Here is a 20,225-nt window from a genome sequence, read left to right on the forward strand (position 1 = left end):
TGGCCCAGAAACCGATTAGCTGATTTAGAGGTTTGATGTATACCTATCACCCAAGGGCAATATTCCTAACTAGCATCTGTGTATTTGAGTTATAACCATGTTCCTTATCAGAATTTTATCTGTATAATTTATTCTTCCGCTGATTCTTTTCCCTCTACACATTCCATATGTAATTGTCAGTATAATGTGAAGAGCTGGGAGCTCCCTGCCGTGATGTTCTCCCACACTCCGTAGCAATGTGCGGAGGTTCTGATCAGTCTCCTGAAGCCGCTCCCCATGTCCTCTGAGCCTTGTATTGTATTCTAATATCTGCTCCCGCATAATCCATAAGCAGTGTGACAGCAGAACCCGCTGCCCACACAAAGTACTGAGCGCTGCTGCTCTCTATCCAGCTGCAGTGTGATGCTTGGGTAAAGCTTTGTATATGTGTATATATATATATATGTGTTGCATATCTAGGCCTATTGTATACAAGCAGTCCCTGGGTTATGCACAAGATTTGTACTGGGGTGTTCCCATTTTGCCAAATTTATGTTATTGTTTGTATAATGAAAAGTTATAAATTTTTCCAATATACTTTTTGTATCATTTCTTCACTGTTTCCTAGATCTGTTTGCTGTCCTGCTTCATTGTTTATTTCATTGTGGACAGAAATCTGACCATGGTCACACAGGTGCACGGCTCATTAGTATCATAGAGAGTAATCAGAGCTGTGTGTTATAACGAGCCGTGCAACTGTGTGACCATGGTCAGATTTCTGTCCACAATGAAATAAACAATGAAACTTTCTATAGCAGTACAGCAAGCAGAGATCTATAAAACTGTGAAGAATTGATGCAGAAAGTATATTGGAAAATTGTATAACTTTTCACTATACAGACAATAGCATTTATTTGCTGAAATGGGAACACCCCTGTTTTGAAGGTGGGGAGTGAAAAAAAAGGATGAGTATAATTCATTGAGGTAAGTGTAATAGCGCTTTTTACTTTTGTTAAAACTTAGGCCTCATGCACACGAATGTATGGGGGGGGGGGCGACTTCAATACGGTTGCTCAATTTGCGGCATCATGGCCACCATAGAAGTCTATGATGCCCAGTCACGTTGCTGTGGGCACACGCTATCTCGCCACACCATGACCGAGCAGGATGGCCTCCGTGCAAAGAATAGGATATATCCCATATTTTGTTGCATTATGGTGGTGGGACCTCAGCTTTCAATGTAGAGGGGAGGTGTGCGGAGGGCTCACCGACCTGCACCCAGCTGTATGCCTGCCCTGCCCTTACTGTGATATCCATATGTTTGTAGATAGCAGTGCAGCCTTTTATAATGGAGCTCGGCCTTACCAGTCACAAATTACTTGTAGCTACAGTGTTTGTGGAAACATTTTTTTGGTGAACACGAGTAATTTCCCTTATACAAATGAGTTTACATCAATGTAATTACCTTAATTCCACCTACGATGCAGCCTTGATTAATATATATCAACACATACGACGAATGGAGGAAAAGCTTCATTTGATGATTGCATGTTTCAGTAATGAGTCTTGATTCCGAAATGAGTCTATGAAGTGGAAAACCCGGGTCATTAGACAGGTTCATTTCACGTTTATAAGCCACGTTCACACCACGTGACTCTATGATACTCATTAAGCCTGGATGGATTCTCATCTCTTTACATCCACCTACTACTATTTGTATGATTGTTTATCGCCCTTTCATCCTTTTTGTTTGCCCCTTTAGTGCATTGATTATTTTACAAGTGAGATTTACATTTGGTCTTCAAGAAGAATTTACATAAAAAATTCCATTACATTGTAAATGATTTACAATTCTGTTGTTATAGGAAATCCTTAGTAAATCTCCAGTATAAATCTAATTTTCAAACTGTCTGGTTAACTCTTATGGACAGTGCAATTTTCCATCCTTTCCATGTACATTTTTCCGCCTCATCTTTAAGGAGCCTTAAAGATGAGGCTCCTTATTTTTTTTTTTATGCTTTCTTACGTCAAAGCAATAGAATATTCTACCTATTCTCCCTAGAAGAGATGCAAAATCATAGAAAAGAATACTTTCAGGTACTTTTATTTATTTATATATATTCGGAAATCTCTTCCATTGTGTTGGGGGGGGGGGGGGTAGGATGAACATATGAAAGAACGAATATGTGCAGTGCTGTGGTGTCATTAAGATCGGGCAGATAACTTGTATTTCATATGTTTTTAAGTTGTATTTACATAATGGCCTATCTGAAGAGAAGAATGTTAGAGTATTTTATCAAATAAAAAATAATTTATGTAAAAAAAAAAAACAAACTGTGAAATTGCCATATCCTGACAACCATAACGATCTTTCATATATATTGCCGTAGGTCCGTTCTTCTTAAGAAACTTTAGTATTAGTTTCACAGCTATACATCTCTAATCAATGCTCCTACTGATTATGAATGTATCTGAGAGGAACATGATATGGTTTTTGTCACTGTTATTGTAATAGATATTCTGTGCCATCTTTGGACCTGACTTGAAGAGAGAGAACCTAAACTGCTGAGAAATAAAAAAACCAAGTCATGCAATGACTTTCATTTCTCATTTACAGGTAGTGCCACTTATTCCAAGGAGAAAGTTCCAAAGAATGTATACAGGATCCTGTGAAGGGACTTTACCATCACTTAGTTTAGAGGCGTGGTTTTCCTTATCCCATCCTGGAAAACCTTGCATTTTTTCCCAAGAATCCCCCCAGTGGAGAATCCATGGATATAAGACTACACACGCCTACATGGTGGCCTTGATTGGCAGTCTCTGTAAGGAGAACTCTTACTTCCCGACCCTAGTCACAAGTCTCTCAAGCCAAACCAGTTCCCTACGTTGTACTGATGAGACCCAATCAGGTCAGAACAGTGCTGTCAACAGTTGGGAGTCTGTTCCTTCTGGAATAGATATACTGGTTTGGTTTTAATCCCGTATCGTGTCATAAGGCCTCTTGTAGGCCATGCTTGATGCCAAGGGAGCTGCCTTACAAGGCAGCTAAAAGAGGTGTGGTTTTCCGTAGCATTTTTGATAAGACAGAAGACAGTTGAAGAATCTAATTAGATGGTTCCCTCTAGATAACAGCTGCACCTCCCATCGTCCTGTAAACACTCATAGACTCAAATCCAATATTGAACCAAAGAAAACAGCAGAGACTTTAAAGATCACTGTATCAACAAGGAAAGGTTGAACTCAACACTTTATCAGCCGCAGTTTAAACTTCTTTTTTAATTTACGAAAATTAAATCAGAACTATTTCTTGTGTCGTTTACATGTTCAATACATTTTAAGAAACATTAAACATGGACGTTGCACAGAACTGTCCCTTCACTTCTCCTTCTCTTTCCAAAAGACATATTTTGTCTCATATTACAGGAAGGGCTAAGACTAAGTAATGTATATAAAGAAATTTTCTCGATGTATGTCTCGAGTTCTGCGCCTGCGGAGCAACCTGGTGCTATCTTTGCACAGCAAGTCCAATGCCGATTGCTGTGGGCTCTGGTGAATACCGAGTGCCACTTAGACTCCGCTCCCTGGTGTCGGCTTACGTCATCGCTCCAACTCCACCGATCCTGACACTATTACTATGATTCACATAGAGGATTCAGGACTTTCATGAGTTGTAAGCTTTCTGAAAATATTGGGTTGATTTAGGGATGTATTCAGATCATCTAATTCAGCATGTTTCCCCTGGGATAGAGACTTTGCATTTCGCTGGCTCAACAGTTCAGGATTTGATGTAAAGTTTTTCTTTTTCAACCTTGTTAACTTAGTAAGGCTTAGTTCACATCTGCTGTCCGCACTTTCTTCTTTATCCTTTGGTTATTTTAGACAGAAACCCAATTCGAGCAGCCCGTGTTACTTTTCTCATTATATGGAAGGTTGGAAGGTTCACCATTTTCTGTATTGAGTTTCCGTTTCAGAACATGACGGGAACCTCCCGACGCAAATGTGTAAAGACCTAAGAAGTTTACAAAAATAGAAGTTTTTGTAACCAGAAAGACTTTGGGATTTGGCCTGGTTTCTGCAGTGTAACGCTGCGGCACACACTGGCAGAAATCTATACATCTGACTAGCTTTTAATATGTAAGAACCGATTCTATTGTCAAGGCTCACTACATGAATACGTAGTGCGGCATATGAGCCAGAGGAGAATACCTTGTAATGAAATGAGCTATGGGTAATACATAACCATTGTGCTTAACCTTCCGCCTAGTTCATCAATTTACCATCTGTTTTGTTATTATTAGCGCACATTTCTCAGATTACTGAACTGATCAAAGTGATGTGGAAATATTAAAGACTGCACAATATCGCACTCATTGAGCGCCGTGTTATGCAAAGCATTTAATGGAACACATGGCTATGCAGGAACCGAGACCCCGGCTCATAAATAGTTCCAGCAACTTTAATGCAAGGTTAATAATCGGGTTATTTTTGTACCTTAAGGGACTTATTTAATTGTTTTATTCCAAGAGCCGTCATATTCTCATTTGTAATTCTCATCCGGCCCCCTGCGGCATTTTCTTTCCATCTTCCAAGTCTTTTTAATATGACACTTAGCTGAACTGATATAACGACTTTGTTGGAACATTTGGAGCTGCGGAGAGCTCAACTGCGCCTCCCCGGGCTTTGCAGTGAGTAATTGGCAGATGGCTGATAATAAATATGAGTTGTGGCAAGATTGGGAACATAGGAGATCAACAAGTGTGGCTGAATTTACATGAAGCTTCAGATGATTTGTCTTAGAAATAATTGATCGGGAACGTCAAAGAGTGCTTGAAAATATAAAGCGTCACATGACGGCGGTAATCTCATTAGCTTTCGGATGGCAGAAGGACCGAATGATATTTTATTATTTTTACATTTTACATCTTCACCTATGAGTCATGTGATAATGTGAAAAAGTGCTTTTCTGTACAGTCTCTTTCTTCGGCAGAGGAATTTTGTATTTGTTTTACTATTGGGTGTTTTATTTCAAATTGTAATGTCTTGTAAGATATTTTGCAGTAGGACTGTATGTAACATTACAGTTAAAGATGATGGGACCTGACGTTTGAATTCGGGTTTGGCTGCATTACCCGGACGTATTGGCGGCTAAAAATCCAACCGGCACATTGACAGCCCTAAGGAACTGGCCATGGCTATGATTGGCACCGCCTGGCCAATTGTAGCCATGCCTAGTAGCTAAAGCCAGATTGGATGTACCGTCTGTAAGTGGGGTGCCCTTAAGTCGGGGACCCCTGTATATCATGCCTCACCTATCATGCCTCACCTATCATACCTTACCCAACATGATTGTTAGTTTAGTGGTGGAAAATATTGTGACATGCTCCTATAAAGATTACGTAGGTTAGATTAGATTGGACACGGCTTCCTGTATAGGTATTGGTTCTGGCCAGACTACCCCATTATTATATCTTATCATCGAAAATTACTTCTTTCTCTTTATCATCCACTTCCTTTTATCAATCCTTCTGAGTACTAAGATTTACTTTGATTTCTCTGGTAAATCCATCTTGCAAGGGCATGAAAGATTGGACTCTGTAATTTTAATCTGCAAAGAAACTAAACTTCAGCGGCTAATAAGTTTCTTTCTCACTCCAAGTGTTTTTTTTCTTTTCTGATTACACCATTGAGCAGTTTATTTTCGCACACCAAGAGTTGGAGTAGAATCTTCTTTACTTTTTGTGTTGCCTATGGGATACATGAGAGCAGACACCAGCATTGTGACTCAAAAGGAAGCTTGAAGAAGTTCAACTGCTTGAGACTGTGGACACTGGGGTCAATATCGCTGTAGGGTGTTCTAGAATCTGCAGTAGTCTTTGGCATAAGCAAACCAAATATAAGTTACGTTATGTTCAGAAATGGTGTTAAAGGGGTTGGCCACTTGCCAATAAGTCTGTTTCATTATGCATGTCTTTGTACCTTTGCCTCATTCGATAGCTACAGCCTTTCCCTGTTCTAACCATGTAGCCCTCTGCATACATACATCTTGTTTCTCACTGCTTCAGCTCACCCTCATGGTGTCACTCACTTTGTATATTTATCTCATAGTTGGTCTCGCTGACAGACACAGGTAGAGGGCAGGTGGGAGAGCAGGATGAGTCATAGTTTCTTGCTGCAGGTCCTCCTATTCACCATAGCGCTGAAATGTAAACAAAAATCTATGCAGAGTTTGCAGACAGTACTAAAGTAATTAGCAGGAATGCTGAATCACCTGATAAACATTTAAGGATTATTAAGGGCAAAGCCTTTTTTCTCTCCCCACCTTCAAACATCTACAACGTTTTCATTTTTTTGTGTAAAGAGCTGTGTGAGGGCTTATTTACGGCGTAACAAATGTTACTTCTCAGCGAGGCTTTTTTATTATTCCATGCCGTGTACAGGTAAGCTGGAGAGAAATTTAAAATTTGGTGAAATTGGTGAAAAAATGCATTTGCAGCATTTTCTTGTGGGCTTGAGTTTTTGCGACTTTCACCATGAGCTCCATACAATACGTCTACTTTATACTTTGGTTCGGTATAACGTAATAAATTTATATAGGTTGTATTGTGTTTTAATACATTTTTACAAATGCAAATGACATGAACGGAAAATAAAATAGTTTCACCTTCTTCTGGCCTTAATAACTTTTTCAAACTATGGTGTACAGAGCTGTGTGAGGTGTAATTTTTTTGCAAGATGAGCTGATGTTTTGCATTGCTAGCGTTTTGAGGACCATGCAACCTTTTCATCACTTTAATAAATTTATTTTCACCACCATTAAACCAGTTTTATAATATCACCAGCCATTTTGGGACGTGGTGACACCTGTTTGTGATTTTTACTGTTTATTTAGTTTTATATCAGTTCTAGTTTTATATCAGTTTTCATTTTTTTTCCTCTTTTTTATTTTTTTTTTTATTTTTTAACTATTTCTTAGACCCTCCAGGGTACTTTAACCCTATTTGGTCTGATCGTTCCTAAAATAAACTGTTGTTGTAAACATGCTATTTTTACATCCGCGCCACTGGCTCATTGTAACGAATCTTCAGAAGCCATGCAGCCTCGGGTCTGCCGAAAATCAATGCTGGCGGAAATCAAGGGGTTAACATCCATGATCGGTGCTATTCTCGATTGCGGGTGGTAGTGATGGGTGTTTTCTGCAATATGCAGCGAACCTCATGTCTGTATAAAGAGGGCTCTTCATACATCGTTCATAGCTCGCTGATGGATTTATCTATCATTGAGCGTGAAGGGATTAAGACAGTAAAATGCATGAGCAACTTATGAAAAAGAGTGGCCAACCCCTTTAATGCATACATAATCACATGGCACTATTGACGTGTACAACATTTGTTGAAATGTGGCTATATTTAAAGGAAATCTACTGTTTGATAAAGCAGCATCACTGACAGAACCTTCTCTGTACCTTGATGCAGGATCTGGCCCTGTAAAAGTTTTTTATGGTCTTTTTTTCCTTAAATTTTTACATCAGTTTGACTGATGGATAGTGCCTAACTTGCTGATCAGTGGGGGTCTCAGTGCCACGACCCCCACAGATCGTGAGAACTAGGGGTCCGACCGACCCCTCGTCGCTTCTCAGACTAATGGAGCAGACAGCCGCACATGACCGTTCTGCTCCATTAATCTCTATGGACCTGAATGCGATCGGTGAACGCGGTGTACGGCAATTTCCATCAGCTCCATCTGCTCATCTTTTGCAGGTACTGGAACTGCACAATTGTGCCAGAAAAACACTTTAGACGATTAGCTGGAGGCGCTAAGGCAGGCCTTAATTTATGCATGCCCGCCATTGTCATAGTCCCGCCTACTTTCATCTGAAGAGCTTGGAGAGAGCTGATGACATCAGAGAGCGGGGGCTCGGAGAGTTTAGAACATGATCTTTCTCCAAGAACGAGCATGTACGTTCTACACATCTGGCATCAGTGAAACTGATGGTAGATGTCCTTTAAGTTAATGAGCCACAAGTCCTTAGGGGGTGTAGGTTGGAGATTTTGGCAGAACCCCTCCAGTTTTAGGCTGTACAGGCAGTAAATAGTATAAAGGAATTCTAGGCTGTAGGAAGAAATTTTTGAATTTCCTTGTGGAGTGTTGTACATTTAGGAATCTGTCTATAATGTTTTTCTAGAAGTGTGAAAGCACTCTGTGACCAATGAGGCTGGGTGCAAGTCCAGAGGTTTTCAGACATTAACCTCTTTATATGCACTTGGAAATAATTTGAATATGTAATGAGATGGTTATTTCCCAATGATGCTTTTGATACATATATATTTGTGTGGAATCACTTGTATGCCTGAGGAAGGAGAGCTACACCGAAACGTTGGAATCTTGAAAAAAAAAAAAAAAATCACCTGAATTTTAATAATAATAATTATGGTAAAAATTCCTTTATTTATGTAGCACACACATATTACGCAGCGCTACGTAGAGTTTACCAAATCATTCCCTGTCCCCAATTGGGCTCACAATCTAATCAACCTACCAGTATGTTTTGGAATTTTGCACAGATATGTGGAAGTGCTGCCTAATTTTCCTATTTTTATAATGTTTTTCTAGTTATTGCAGTATTGAATTAACTTAGTTGATGAAATATAATATTTTGAAAGATGTAAAATTATTACGATTTTAACTTGAAGGTGCCGTTATCCTCTTGGGAAGGACCAACATGTTTCGCTTTAATCACCCAAAAGAAGCTGCTAAATTAAGAGAAAAAAGAAAGGTAAGAAAAGTCAATTATGGATCATGTAGACAATGTTCACATTTTATAATCGTCGTCTGGGATTAAACTTTCCTTGGTATAAGCTATCAGTTTCCAATAGTTGGATCCCCTCACAGATTGGCTGATCCCAGGGAGCGCTTCAAGCTTTTCACTTGCTCTACTATTTGTAGCTCTGGTTTGTGTAGCACAGCAATGCCATAAAGTAGTACTTGATATATCTTATCAATACCTGGAGCTGTGCTCTTGGAGAATATCCGATCTGTACATTGATTATTGTGATCATTTCCAATAATAAGCAATTGTCACAAATAGACAGCCCTCATACAAACTACGACTTACAAAATTTCCCACAATCCTCCCCATCTATATCTCTGACCTATTGTCCACACGTGAATAAAGAATTGAAAGTTATGGAGTGCTGCTTCTCTGCCTGGATATCTTGATAACCCTGAGGACTTGAGTCGGACCTCTCTAGCTTGCACCCTCAACAGATTAAAATCCTGCTTATATACACTGTGCACCCTTCATTCCTTGATTCTGACCTTATCAGCCAATACCGCACATAATCTGCGTTTCTTACAAAACTTGGTTCCACTCTATTACCATCCTCTCTACTCACAACAGTCTCCAGGACTTCTTCTCTGCACCACCAAACTATCGACCAAAATGTTTGACATCTATGTTCCCTCACCTAGTGTCTCTATCCATCTAGCTTATAAAGGGAGGATCCTCATTCCACTTTTTCCGTTTTTTATATTTCTTACCTCCATTTGTTCTTGTCTTATTATATGTTAACCCTTTACCCAATGAATCCTGCTCCTCAGATTAAAGGAAATCTACCAAAAAGCATGATAAACCAGGGACACTTACTTATAGATCCAGACACTGTGACTGTGTGGTAATCTTCTTATATTTGTTATCCATGGCACGTTCCCTCTATAACAAACTATAATAATTATGCTAATGAGACTGAAGGGCTATGGGTGTGTTACAGAAGCTCTCTCTACTCTGGCTTCTCAAGCTGCCGTTACACTGCAGCAGCACATCTCAGTCTCCCCCTCTCCCCTCACTTCCTGTAATCTCAGCAACAGTGAGCACGAGTGAAAGGGGGGAAGTGCTCCTTCAGAATGTAACAGCCTGTTAATCTGCAGCGCAGCGGGCTTTGTGAACACACTTATAGCCTTTCTGTTTCTTTAGCATAATTTTAAAAGTTGATGTTAGATGGAAGGATGCAATGGATAAGTAGATTACCACAGTCACGGTGCTTGGATCTATGAGTAAGTGTCCCTGGTTTATCATGATGGATTTTGATGGAAGGTGTTCTTTAATAGTAATAATAATTATTAAAAAAAATCTCATTCTGCTGCTTGATAGTCTTGTCTTTTTATTTGCTAATTAACAAAAAAAAATGGCAACTATTTATTGACGTTCAAATATACTTTGCTCCACAGAGTGGTTTGCTTTCCTCGTTCAGTTTGTCCATGACTGATCTCTCGAAATCATGTGAAAATCTCTCAGCTGTTATGCTTTACAATCCTGGGTAAGTAAGAAAAACTAACAATGTCTATTATTAAACTAGACTTGAAAAGAGTCATCTGCCCCCACAATTTATCTTCTCTACCATGTCACCAGCTCTACATTTATTTTTATTTTCCAGCTTCTCCTTCCATGCCAAAAATTCATTAGAGAAGAAGACTAAAATAAAAAAGACTCAACTTCAAAGGGGGATGTTATCAGAGCGCATCATAGCCGCAGTAATAAAAACACCCTGCTACATGACCAGCTCCCAGCACCTTCTCTGATGGTACCCCCTTAAGCTACGTTGCTCCTAAATCCAGTGAGATGTGTAGGTGGAGCCCTGAGGTGCTCTGCTAATGCCCCCCCCCCAAAGCACTTCAGTCTAATTTGCACATTTATAAAAAAAAGTTCTTGCACAGAAGGTGTGACTGGACAATAAAAACAAAGGCATGGTTGGCCTGTGTAGGCATGGTTGGCCTGTGTAGGCATGGTTGGCCTGTGTAGGCATGGTTGGCCTGTGTAGGCATGGTTGGCCTGTGTAGGCATGGTTGGCCTGTGTAGGCAAAGCCCAACATCATGTAGCAGTTCGTTCTGGTAAGAAAATCCTGATGACAGATTCCCTTTAAAGGGAACCTGCCCTGTGGTTTTGACCCATGAAGCTATTGTCAGGTTCCTGCAGGTAATATACAGTGGTCTATTTTGTTAAAAAGTCAGCAACTTTATTTTGCAGATGTTCAACTTTTAGAAATATACCTGACTATGTGTAAATATTGAAGTCCAAGTCAATTGAACATTTCATTAAGTGGTTCCTTCTTGTGCCCCCTCCTTCCCTGTGATGCCATCAATTTCTCTGCTCAAATTTTATACATAAACATTCTATACAGATCTACTACGGACATTCATAGTGAATTGGTGAAGCCAATGTGTAAGCTTTACATCACTTGTTCAGAGCTTTGAACCAACGTGTGTCGAGCAGGTGTGCGCTAATTTTGAGCAGAGTCTACGATGACTTTACCGGTTGGGAGGGGAAGGAAAATTGAATAGAGTTAGGTTAACTATGATGATGTGAAGTAAAGCACTTATGTCACTCAGGCTACTTGATTTACATAACGCCAGGTGAATCAGTAAAGTGTAGATTTTATTATGCATGTCCAGAGCTGGGAACCAAGCTTTTGTTGAGCTTGCCTGTGTAAGATTTAGGCGGTTGATGTTTCTCCCCACCTCTTTGGTCCTAGTTTCTAGTGTAGAATTGCACTATAACGCAGATTATAGGTAGTGTGGAGGTGCGGGACATCCGTAGTGTGGCATAGCTCATTCAATGCTTCTCTACATCCACTTAGCATGCAGGTGGCATAAGGGGCAAATAGTTGCAATTGCTGAGCGTGTGCTATGAATTGCACCTATTTCAGGTCTTGTCCCCCTTCATAAACTTTCCTTGTAACTTCTGTAACTCAAGCCACTCCATTAAAAACCCACATGACTTGACCTCCTTGATTTTCTCTTAATCTTTGCTGTTGAGCACTCGCTTAATGGAGATTTTGCCAATTCGGCCAGTTACATTAAAGGTTATTTGTATGCAGAGCTGTGTCGCTAGTCCCATGGGAGTGGCCAGTGAGGAGTGGGGCAGACGTTTATGATGTCCTGGGGTGAGGAGATATATATGGAACATGGGAGTGGCCAGTGAGGAGTGGGGCAGATGTGTATGACGTCATGGGGCCAGGGGAGATATGAGGGACATGGAATCGGCCAGTGAGGAGTGGTTCCCCCACCCTCGGGGAAACTGCTCCCTCATGCATCGATTTCCCCTTTGGCAGTATGCACACTATTTTCAATGGGGACATTGGGGAGCCAGACAAAGGACTCCTGATGACAGTCTCCTTTTAGCTACCTTGTAAGGTGGGCTCTTTAACATCAAGCATGACTTTCAGGGAAGTGTACTGTGCCCAATAACCTCATAGGTCAAAATCTGATGACTTCTTTCCTTTATGGTTTGGAGCAAAGCTGACTGATTAGGTTTTATGTGAATGAGGGTCTGCAAAATTTTGCCTATATGATGTCGAAAAAAGGATTGGCTACCGGGGCGGCAACAGCACTGGGCATACCTGGGTAAGTGCCGGGGACCAGAGTTGCTGGGGGGCCCAACATAAGGCTGTACATAAGGAATCCATTGGGGTGAGGGGGGACTGTATCTACTAAATCCATAGGGTGTGAGGGGGGCTGTATATAAAATAACCACGAGGGGGGCTGTATATAAAATAACCACAAGGGGGGCTGTATATAAAATAACCACGAGGGGGGCTGTATATAAAATAACCACGAGGGGGGCTGTATATAAAATAACCACGAGGGGGGCTGTATATAAAATAACCACGAGGGGGGCTGTATATAAAATAACCACGAGGGGGGCTGTATATAAAATAACCACGAGGGGGGCTGTCTATAAAATAACCACGAGGGGGGCTGTCTATAAAATAACCACGAGGGGGGCTGTCTATAAAATAACCACGAGGGGGGCTGTCTATAAAATAACCACGAGGGGGGCTGTCTATAAAATAACCACGAGGGGGGCTGTCTATAAAATAACCACGAGGGGGGCTGTCTATAAAATAACCACGAGGGGGGCTGTCTATGAAATAACCACGAGGGGGGGCTGTCTATGAAATAACCACGAGGGGGGGCTGTCTATGAAATAACCACGAGGGGGGGCTGTCTATGAAATAACCACGAGGGGGGGCTGTCTATGAAATAACCACGAGGGGGGGGCTGTCTATGAAATAACCACGAGGGGGGGCTGTCTATGAAATAACCACGAGGGGGGGGGCTGTCTATGAAATAACCACAAGCGTCCAGAGAACATGTTACACGTGAATTTGTTATGTAAGCGCCAGGAAGTCAATGAAATAAGCAGATAATCATTTTTTTCCTTCTGACGGACTCAATTTAATTTCTTCTTTTGACGACTAAAATGGTCAATTAAAGCAGGTAGTGGCCTCCTGAGATGTTAGCGCAGTCCTGAAGCCGTTTCCCTACAGAGACGTGTTGATTTTCCATTGTTCCCATCCCTTTTCAGAGGTAACCTTAGTTCTTTAATCACAGTTCGTCTGTGGGATTGTCAAAGCTTTCCGAGCGCAAAAGGAAAATTGCAATCCTACTTGTACTTTTGATGTTACATTCAGAGTGTAACCAGTATCGTCTGCCAAGCTCATGATGGTCGCATGGATTGTGCCAAGTGCCGGGTGACTGTGAATATGTTTCTTTCTGTCTGACTTTGAATGTGTCATAATTTAATAGAAAAATGATAGAAGCGCGCCATCTGGTAGAAGAGGTGCAGACGTGCGTGCGCGCAACTGTTTTAACTTTTTAATAGCTGAGAAAAAAGTTCCTCCTGGTTTTCTCTTTTATTTATAAAAGATTCTAATACGAGGAATAACATATTTCTTCCCCAATCACCTGTCAACAGCTGTTGCCATAGTGATCAATTCTTAGGGGTTAGAGCTTTGCAAAAAAAAAAAGTTATATTCTACCTTTACTCCACGTTCTGTTAGATTGTATGGAGGAGTGTTATGAATATTATCATATTATTCATCTTATTATTAGAATGTTGCTTAACAGGGTTTGCCCATGAAAGAAAATTCTCAAATCTCTTGATGTCCACACAATAAAGATAATTTTTTAACCCTTTACTTTACAATTTTACTCAGTTTTATTGCTGTTTTAGCTCCTATGACTCAGTGATGGTCAGTGTAATATTCCAGGATATGAGCGGGGCCTCTCTAAACATACACATTTACTAAGGGTCCTGCAGCCGCGATTCCGTTGGGTTTTCCCGAATATTTCCGATTTGCGCTGGATTCTGTCGGGTTTTGGCACACATGATCGGATTGTGGCGCATCGGCGCCACAGGGGGAGGGGGCGTGGCAAGATCAGAGCTTACATGCACCGGGAAGAAGGTGAACTCCGGCAGACCTCGGCGCAGCAGCGACACCTGCTGGATATCGGGCGCATGACCTTTGTGAATCCCGGCAGACCCGAATCCTCTCCGGACAACGTGCCGCGGGATCGCGACTGGACCAGGTAAGTAAATGTGCCCCATTATGATCCATCTAGTTCTGTGAGCTGAAAATGTGGTTACGTTATCAGGGTAAAGGATTATCTACACTTCATTTAGCTTCTGAACAATGTACTAGTATTTGACACCCGGAAAGAGAGATGAGACAGATCTGAGATGATGAAATCCATGAGATGCCTATTACACACAATGACATAGCTCTCCTTCATCTCTGCTCTTCCACAACACACTGCTAGGTCTGCTGTGTCTCCCTCCCCATATAAGGAACCTGAAGCTTTACACTCCTCACGCTGATGCCGGCAAGAAGTCAGTGTCTGTGTATTAGTGTGAGAGCTTTGTGCTGGAATGGGAGGGGCTAAAGGCAGAGAGGAGAGAATAGCTGATCTCCATGGCCATCAGACAAAACCCAAGATGGCTGCTGACCCTAAAGTCAGAAGGTACAGGATTGGGAACCAGGGGCAATTGAAATTGTGTACTACAGAACTGATAGAGACAGGTTGGACTTATATCTGGGAAATGCTGTATTTTTGATTGAAGCTTGTGCATGTCAATCCTTAAAGGGATATTCTCATCTGGGCATTGATATTTAATTGAATTCATCTGCCAAACCTAAAGATTTCTTTATTTGGATGTTATTAAAAAAATTATTAGTGTGAGGATCATGTGGCAATGTTGTCTCTTAGAAATGAGATAACTGTCCTTGGATACGACCACCCCAGCACACTGGCAACGGTGGCCAGTCATGCGCTATTGAGGCGCCTGACCACCTGGGTTCAGTATTCATTATCACAGGATGGCTGTGGGACATGTAGTATCTCTCAGCACATTTTCTGCTCAGCTACATTTTTGAGATATCTTCACACAGGAATATTTTTAATAACATCCAACTGAAGAAATGTTTATGTATATGGGAAATGAATTCAATTAAATGTCCACATGAGAATACCCCTTCAAGTCATTTTAAGTGTATTTGATATGAATAAAAATGGTCAAATTTATCATATTTTCTGGGATATACCATATTTTTCGGACTATAAGGCTCACAAAAAATCCTTTGATTTTCTCAGAAATCAAAGGTGCGCCTTATAGTCCAGTGCGCCTTATATATGAATTATACTTAGACAACAGCTTCCTTGAACTGTGCACAGGTCTGCCACCTGCTGGTCATTCATTCTTATAATCAGGTGCGCCTTATAATCAGGGGCGCCTTATAGATGAACCTAGACATTTTAGCAGGCATTTATTGATGGTGCGCCTTATACTCCGGTGCGCCTTATAGTCTGAAAAATACTGTATGTATTTTCGCTTTGTTTGGTGGTGTTTTTGAGTTATAGGCAGAGAAAGAGACAAAGTGTAGCCTCTCTGTGCTCGTCTTATTTATAAGTGGCTTAGAAATTGTGTCCCTTTAAGAAGAAATCAGACAGGTCCCGTCTAGCAGAGTAAACGCATACCCTTTAGATATGCTTGTCTCTCCACCACCTTTTAAATGTTGAAATTAAGTTGCTTTTATCAAGCCTTACGTTGGCAGAAGATAAATCTCTGCAAGATCTATAGCGAAAAAAGAAAGAAAAAAAACTGCGTCTGATGAAAGGCCAGGAGCATCCAAAAGCATATGAATAAATATTTTCAAGTGAGAGTTACAGGCAGTGTGTAATATGTCACGACAGCCACAGGGAACAAACAGATCAATCTCAGGCTGGCAGTGGCAAAGCTAATGTAATAGAGCTGAAGAATCTGAAGTTTTCTTTTCCCAGGGAGAGAGGCAAGTACCACACAGGGCAGCCTCACAGCAGGACACCGGGGAGACGTCATATTGTGCTAATATATTGACCGCAACACATAACTTTCAGTAAAACACTCCGGTGTTTATAATCCCAGCTGTTCAAGGTAGGACGACATTCTTAGAATTAAAGGAGAACTCTACTAAAAAGTGACCTTCCTCCTTCTAAATTTTATAAACCTACAGTATGGAATCTGAAATTCCTCCATCTGCTGTCTTTAGCTTTTATTAGTCCAACTCACAACTACAAGTACATTGCTGTTACTGCCACCTCGTAGACATACAGCATACTAGTCCAACTAGACTTCCTATTAGCTTTGTTTATGACCAGACCTGGCAGTCTAATCATCATAAATCCTTCTCACCTTCTCTCTGCACTAGAAAATTTATGATACACATACAGCCAAACAGAGTTGGTGTTTTCAAAGAAACTAGTGATGCAGAAAATTTCGAGGATCAGCTTTTCCTTTTTTTTTTCCTTTAAAACTGTCAAAAAATCCTGATCAGGCTCATAAATATATCTAATAATATTGAAACGGTTTACATAACTGTTAGACTGGCTACACATAAATGCATTCAGCCCGGACATGTGTGCCGATCAGTTCTCACAAACTGAACGAATTGCATAGCATGGGAATCCTTGCATTATAGAGAAATATGATGCATGGAGTCCGGACGAACTTCAGTCCCAGCATTGTAACAGTTCTTACAGTACCACACTAGGATTTGGCTTGTAGATTTCTATATGATCCAAAGACTTGACGAACGTCCTGTGCAATTTCAAGGTTCAGTCCAGCACATGGGCTCAGGTACAGCCAACCTGCTACGTATTACAGTACGGTTCTACGGTATGGCGGGCATAAATTGTGTGAATGTAGCCTTGGGCTACATTCACAAAGCCGTTGCCCGTCATACCGTGACTCGGGCACACAACAGTGTCTGGGAGAGGAGGAGGGGTAGAGCACAGCTCACCCCTGCCCCACCCCATAGAATTATATGGCACACGGCGCCATAATCCGGAGAAAGATAGGACATGTCCTATCTTTCTACGGGGTACGGTGCTGCACCCGTAGCGTAGTGCGCCCATTGCCGTCTATGGGGTACGTATATCGGCATATATGGGGGACGTATATATTTTTTGACACATTTTGCACGAGAATACTGGCCACTTTTGCTTTGTTTATCTCTCCCTTATTACACATATATACAAATATTTACTAAAATAGACGGGTCAGGTGGACCGATTGGACCTGCAGCCTGAAATATTTTAGTTTCGTTAAGAAGAATATAAACAGTTATGTAACCATTGCTCAAGAAGTATTTTAAAGTACAAAAACTTATCACATCTGTCTTGTATACTTTCCATTATTTGTGATTTTCCTCCTTTATATAGATGTTTTCTTACTCCTATTGTATTTCTCGTCTTGCCAGCATTATGTCAGTGACATGTAGTCTGATTTTCCGCTACTAATCTTGAGCGACTTTGAGTTTTAAATTGAAGGTTATCCAGGCCTGCTGTACTTCTATCTGCAGTTTGGAGGAAAGAAGATTGATTGTATGATGTTTTCTGTGAGGCCACTGTTTATTTTTCTTCATTTTTTTTGCCATCTTCCTTATTTCTGCTCAGAATTTATTTTATTCTTGTTTTATAAGTCTTTATCATGGTGAGATTTTGTTTCTTCTCTTGATACATTTTGTTTTCTGTACTGAGCTTTACATAAAAGGTAGTTTTGTAGTTTTTGTCTTCTAGAAAACAGTATGTTTTTCATTGTGGTGTAGGTTATATGTAAAATATTATTTTACTGTATAAAATATAGACAAGCATTTTAACCGTACCATAATGTGCCCTTTTTTAGTTGTACGATTAGGATATCCAGCAAATGAAAGTACAGGCGGTCCCCTACTTAAGAACACCCGACTTACAGACGACCCCTAGTTACAAACGGACCTCTGGATATTAGTAATTTACTGCACTTTAGTCCTAGGCTACAATAAACAGCTATAACAGTTATTAAAGGCGTCTGTAATTAATCTTTATTGTTAATCCTGGTTCTTATGAGAACTCAACATTTTTGAAATCCAATTGTCACAGAGACCGAAAAAAATCTATATACAGTTCCGACTAACATACAAATTCAACTTGAGAACAAACCTACAGACCCTATCTTGTACTTAACCCAGGGACTGCCTGTAAATCTACCATCAATATTAATATATAAATATATCAGCACTAAATGTACTGCACATTTGGGCTGCATTTGGGCCGGAACCAGCATTACTTATTGTTCAAATTAGGCTATAGCTGTTTTCTTCTTTGTCTGTGTTGTCCTGGTCCATCCCGCGCCTCTTCCTGAGAAACATGCGATTATGTTTTCTGGGATCCACCAAGGAAAACCACACCTCTTTTGCTACTTTGTAGGGCAGCCCCCTTGCCATCAAGCATGACGTTCAGAAAGTCTAATGTTATGATGTGGGACTAAAGCCAAAACAGCCAAAACATATTTATTCCAGAAGGAACAGATTCCCAGCTGTAGACAGCACTGTTTCAAAGTGTTTGCATCTCTTCAGTATAGTGCAGGGAACTGGTTTGGTTGAGTGAGGAGCTTTTGACTAGGATCAAGGAGTAAGAGTTCTTACCTTAACTGGCAAAGTCTCAGTAAGCAGAACTCTTACTCCCTGATTCTGCTGTTCTTTCTGGCAGACTTCTCATATTTGGCAATCCTTCTCCACGAATTATCACTGCAGAATTTGACACCCTGGTGACTTTGACCCGTGGAGAACATCTCCAGATTCCATCTCTAAAAATTATCACAGTTCATACAATGTCCCTAAGATAACAGCGATGTGGTCCTCAAAATGTCCATAGTGTGCCCCCTGAATACATATAGATAATACACTGTGACCCCTTAAGGACACAGCCTTTTTTTTGTTAATTTTTCATTCCCTACCTTTAAAAATCTTAAACTTTTTTTTTTTCATTTTTCCCTGTAGAGAGCTGTATGAGGGCTTTTTTCTGCATATTCCAAAAGAAATTGTTGAAAAAACACTTTTGCACCATTTTCTTGTTATCTCTATTTTTGACTTTCACAGTCCGCTCAAAATAACACCAACTTTTGGTTCAGTACTTAAATTTATATAGATGGTATTGTATTATAATATATTAAAATATTAAAACCTAGTGTGCGAAAAAAAAAAGTTTCACCATCTTCTGACGTGGATAACCTTTTCATACTTTGGTGTACGTAGCTGTGTAAGGAAAAAAAAGCCCTCACACGGCTCTTTTCATGGAAAAATAAAAAGTGGGGAGTGAAAAGGTAAAACAAAAAAAAAAGGCCCTGGTCGTTAATGGATTAAATAAACATTTGAGGTCCATCCACTGATGCTGGATTAATCCCCTAACTTGCAGATGACCTGCAAAATCCAAGACACAGCTGAGGGCTTCTTCAGTCACGGAGCGGTGAGCAACAACCGATCATATTTTTTAATTTTTATTCAATTTTGTACCACTCACATATAGTACAAACCCCATTCAACTAGTTCCCAGTGCCCGCTTTAAACAAAAAACAAACAACTTTTTAAATTTGCCTAGAGATGGGTCCGAGGAGGTCTGGTGCTCCCCATGCCTGGGCAATAATTCAGTAAAGTGGGAGCTCCGCATGTACATTGAAGCCAGTGGGGAGTACGCCGTCTTCAGTGTGTGACTGCGCAGCTGCCGAGAGATCCAGACCAAGGTAAGTACAGGTGGTCCCCTACTTAAGAACACCTGACTTGCATACGACCCCTAGTTACAAACGGACCTCTGGATGTTGGTAATTTATTGTACTTTAGTCCTAGGCTACAATAAACAGCTTTAACAGTTAGCAATGGTGCCTGTAATTAAGATTTATTGTTTATCCTTATGACAATCCAACATTTTTAAAATCCAATTGTCACAGAGACCAAAAAATTTTTGACTGGGGTTACAATAATAAAGTATACGGTTCCGACTTACATACAAACTCAACTTAAAAACAAACCTACAGAACCTATATCTATATATAACCTAATCTACACTGCCTGTATTGTGTTTTTTTTCTTTAAATATTGGGCACAGAGGGAGTACCTAA

The 20,225-nt window shown here is 40.5% G+C and overlaps 1 protein-coding gene across 4 annotated transcripts in view; it reads left to right on the forward strand.

The window, feature by feature from the left end:
- The window catches only part of KIF16B (kinesin family member 16B), a 217,070-nt gene that overhangs the window by 95,573 nt on the left and 101,272 nt on the right, over positions 1–20,225 (forward strand). For all 4 annotated transcript variants that reach the window (XM_072140434.1, XM_072140435.1, XM_072140436.1 and 1 more), the window contains exons 16-17: positions 8,670–8,752; positions 10,204–10,292. In XM_072140434.1, coding sequence (XP_071996535.1) covers positions 8,670–8,752; positions 10,204–10,292 — 172 coding nt within the window. The remainder of the gene's footprint in view (positions 1–8,669; positions 8,753–10,203; positions 10,293–20,225) is intronic.

This window comes from Engystomops pustulosus, chromosome 3 (assembly GCF_040894005.1).
Source record: "Engystomops pustulosus chromosome 3, aEngPut4.maternal, whole genome shotgun sequence".
Lineage (NCBI taxonomy): Eukaryota > Metazoa > Chordata > Amphibia > Anura > Leptodactylidae > Engystomops > Engystomops pustulosus.